The sequence below is a fragment of the Apaloderma vittatum genome, unplaced genomic scaffold, assembly GCF_000703405.1.
Source record: "Apaloderma vittatum isolate BGI_N311 unplaced genomic scaffold, ASM70340v1 scaffold38642, whole genome shotgun sequence".
In the NCBI taxonomy this organism is placed as follows: domain Eukaryota; kingdom Metazoa; phylum Chordata; class Aves; order Trogoniformes; family Trogonidae; genus Apaloderma; species Apaloderma vittatum.
Window position 1 is genome coordinate 1 of NW_009704769.1, and position 3,367 is coordinate 3,367.

Sequence of the window (3,367 nt, forward strand, 5' to 3'; positions counted from 1 at the left end):
CTCTAACCATTCAGCCACTAGATTCTCTACACCTGACCGCTGTCTCTGGGCACTGCTGCATTGCAATCAATATAGATGCTAATAATGAACAACTCTCAGATAATTCCTGGCTGAAGTGTATGTAGTCAAACCTTCCAGTGATCCTTTGCCAATGATCAATACATGTAGAAAAATCAGCTCAGGAATTTGAAGAGACAAAAACAAAGCAGGAAAGAGGTTATTCCATACTGAATAATTTATGGCCACCAACCAGCCTTTGCTCTGTGAAAGCTGTGCTGGGAGGAAGCAGCTACAGCTCTGAGCCACGAAAGGAGCAGGGGGTGTCGAAGCAAAACAAAGAAGAAGCGGCCTCAGCATTTCACGTTGCTGGAGCAAAACATCCCCAAACCCACCCCGACACTGAAGCCTGCCCTGCTGCAAGCTCAGTAAGATGGGAGAAGACAACTTTAAGGCTGGCCTAGAGCACAGCAAAGCTTTGCTGCTTCAGGAGGTTGCACGGCAGAGCAGGAGGGATAAGAAATCCGCGTGCGTGGGCTGCCCCTTCCATGGGGACACAGCTTTAGCTTCGGCCCCTCACGCATCCCCCAGCTCTCTGCCTACCAGCCCCTGCCCAAAGCCATGGCTAGAGGCAACCCTCTAGGCTTTAAGGAAGAACCCAAGGTTAACTATCAGCACAGCTCAGGATTAATAACACGTGTCCTGCTAAGCCTCCTGCTCACTCGTGGTTGGGCGAAGGCTTATCTCGCCACCGCTCGGGGCCACCGCCAATGCTGTACCAGCTGCAGCATCACCGAGAGATCCTCAAAGCACCAACCAGGATTCCTGGTACCATTCAGTCTTCCCCTTGGGCAGGACCCCTTTCTCAACGAGCTGCAGGAAGGTCCCAGTCAGCTCTGGGCTCAGTCTCCAGAGAGACAGAGGGGACCCGGCCATGGCCCCACGCCCTGCCCTGTGCTCGCCCCAGCCCCATCAGTGTGGAGCTGGGCCCACGGCGTGGTATCCAGCATTTAAAATGCCATCAAAGCCAGGCACAGGACACACACTCAGGGAGGTGGGGACGGTTTCTATCAGTGGGACAGAGCGAAGCTCAAGAAGTGCAGCGCCAGCCCGGCTCGCTTGCTCCTACAGAGCGGAAGAGATGGAGCTGCCATTCCCAGGGGACACGTCCATATCCAGCTCCGAAGAGGTCACGTCACTGCCAACGGATGAGCAGAGCTCCTGCACTTCTGAGGAAGGCAAAATCCTGCAGGCAGCAACGCAGCTCTCTCCAGACCCTCTCTGAAGGAAATAGATGCTGCAAGCCCCCCTGCCAGCAACTTCCCTTTATCGAACGACCACCGTGAGGGTCCTCCTTAAACACACACAGGCAGGAGCCACACGCCACCACCACAACCCTCCCAGCCATTAACTTCTTTCAGCCTCGAGTACAGGGATACTATTTAGCCCGTCAGTTCAGCTCAGCACACCACGCAGAGATCGTGTGATGCACGCCCGCCTCTTCGAGAAGCTGCTGCTTTTTGCATTAGGACCAGGATTATTTTTTTGAGTTAATTAGTCAGGAGCTAATTCCGTTCATTAATTCTGAATGCCGCAGGGGCTGGGCTGATTTTTTTGTTTGTTTTGGGTTTTCCCCAGGATTGTTGTTTTTCTTTCACTCCCTTTTCAGCACGTCTCATTATGCAGCCAGTGCTGGCTTAGCATCACCCAAAACCTGCCCAGTCCCCGAGGCAGCTTCAGGCTTTTCTTGACCTACAACCCATCCTAAGCTGCATTTTCCCTGGCATTTGCCCTGCACTGGAGGTGTCACACAGGAGGCGAGAAAACCTTGTGGGGTGACAGGAGGCAGCAGTGTCAGCCCAGTAACCACAGAGAGAAAGGCAGCACGCTGTTATCTTCTCCCTCTTACTTTTCCCATCTAATATTGGTCCCTCTTGGAGACAGGGTGCTGGCTAGATACGCTTGTCGGGTGGCCCAGTGTAGCTGTTTCACACTCTCACTCTGCATCACCCCACATCCCACTGCAGAGAGAGCCCACCCCTCGGTGGGAAATGCCTCATCAGCGGCCAGTTCCCCCACAGGTCCCCAGGCCACCACCAGCACCTTCTGAGGAGGGACTCCGTGGTGGCTGCCACGTCCCCTGCAAGGGATGCAGATTATTTTTGGCAGCTGCCTGCCCGGCAGCAGAGCAGGAAGGGAGGGAGGGAAGGAAGGAGGGGAGGAAGGAAGGAAGAGAGCAGATTCACTGCTCCAACAACTCTGGCAAATCCATGGACAAGATGCAGGTGGGGGAAAAGCCACCCCCAAGCCTCTGCAGATCTCGTGCTTTCACCCAAGAACCCGATGCCACCCAACCACAGGCCAGGGGGAACAGATGGAGCTGTGCACCCGTAGCACTGCAGCACCCACCTCTGCAGCTCCTTCAGGGAGACCGTGACCCTCAGGCTGTGTCCCAGGAGGAAGAGGGCAGCCAGGATGTCAGCCCACTGCACCATCTCGCCCAGCGGACCCCCCTTCAGCACCCGTGGACTGAAAACGTCCCCCGACTCCTCCGTCAGGAAGCCAATCTGGATCAAGATCTGGAGAGACAAGAAGAAGGGTCAGTGGCGGGGAAAAGGAACCAAGGCTCAAAGTGACTTATGGTCCCTGATCCCCTCCAGCTCCTTTTGCATGCTGTAATTACTCATGGAAGTCAGTCGGCTGTAAAGACAAGGGGTCTGTGTCCAAAAAATAAAGACCCAATAGTCAAGAGTTCACCGGCTCCCATCAGCTGATGCTCTGTATCTTGGGACCAGGTCTCTTTTCCCAATGTATATCACAGTCCATCCCATGGACCAGAGCCTGATCTCCCGGCTCACAGGGACCAAAGGGCAGGAACAGGAGGGCCAGTGACCTCGGCACCTCCGCAGAGGAGATGTGCCAGATGTCCTGCCTGCTGCTGAGGGCTGTCTGCCACCAGGACCCACCTCCAAAATTCAGCCCATTACTCAGCATCACCAGTCCTGAGACACTCCAAATACCCAGGGACCACAGACCAACCCTGCAGACCCTAGTGCTCCCATAAATGAATTTTCCTCCCAGTAGTCTTCACTCCCTGTGTCTCCAAGGGCTCAACTTGTCCATCTCTCCTCTCCAACCCCCTCCCTGGCCCCGTGCAATTTGCTCGTACTTGTTTCTGGTCCCTTTGCCGGCCCTTCAGCTTCTGCTCGAGCCGCCGAGCCGCCCGCAGCCACTGCTGGGCCAAGTGCCGGATCCTCTTCTTCATGAAGCTGAGGGACTCCTTGCCCGTGCCGATCAGCTCCAGCAGGGGAGCCAGGTCACTCTGGAAAGCTGCCTAGGAAAGGAGCACACTCTGCGTTTGGAGTGTAGG

General features: G+C 55.4%; 1 protein-coding gene across 1 annotated transcript in view; it reads right to left on the reverse strand.

Annotated features, from left to right (window-relative positions):
- Window positions 1-2,406: 2,406 nt before the first annotated feature.
- LOC104270722 (alpha-1,6-mannosylglycoprotein 6-beta-N-acetylglucosaminyltransferase B-like) overlaps window positions 2,407-3,367 on the reverse strand; it is a gene marked incomplete at both ends in the record, with an annotated part of 4,438 nt that continues 3,477 nt past the window's right edge. Inside the window, 2 exons of the mRNA XM_009865157.1 lie at window positions 2,407-2,576; window positions 3,167-3,331. Of these exons, the coding sequence (XP_009863459.1) occupies window positions 2,407-2,576; window positions 3,167-3,331 (335 nt within the window). The remainder of the gene's footprint in view (window positions 2,577-3,166; window positions 3,332-3,367) is intronic.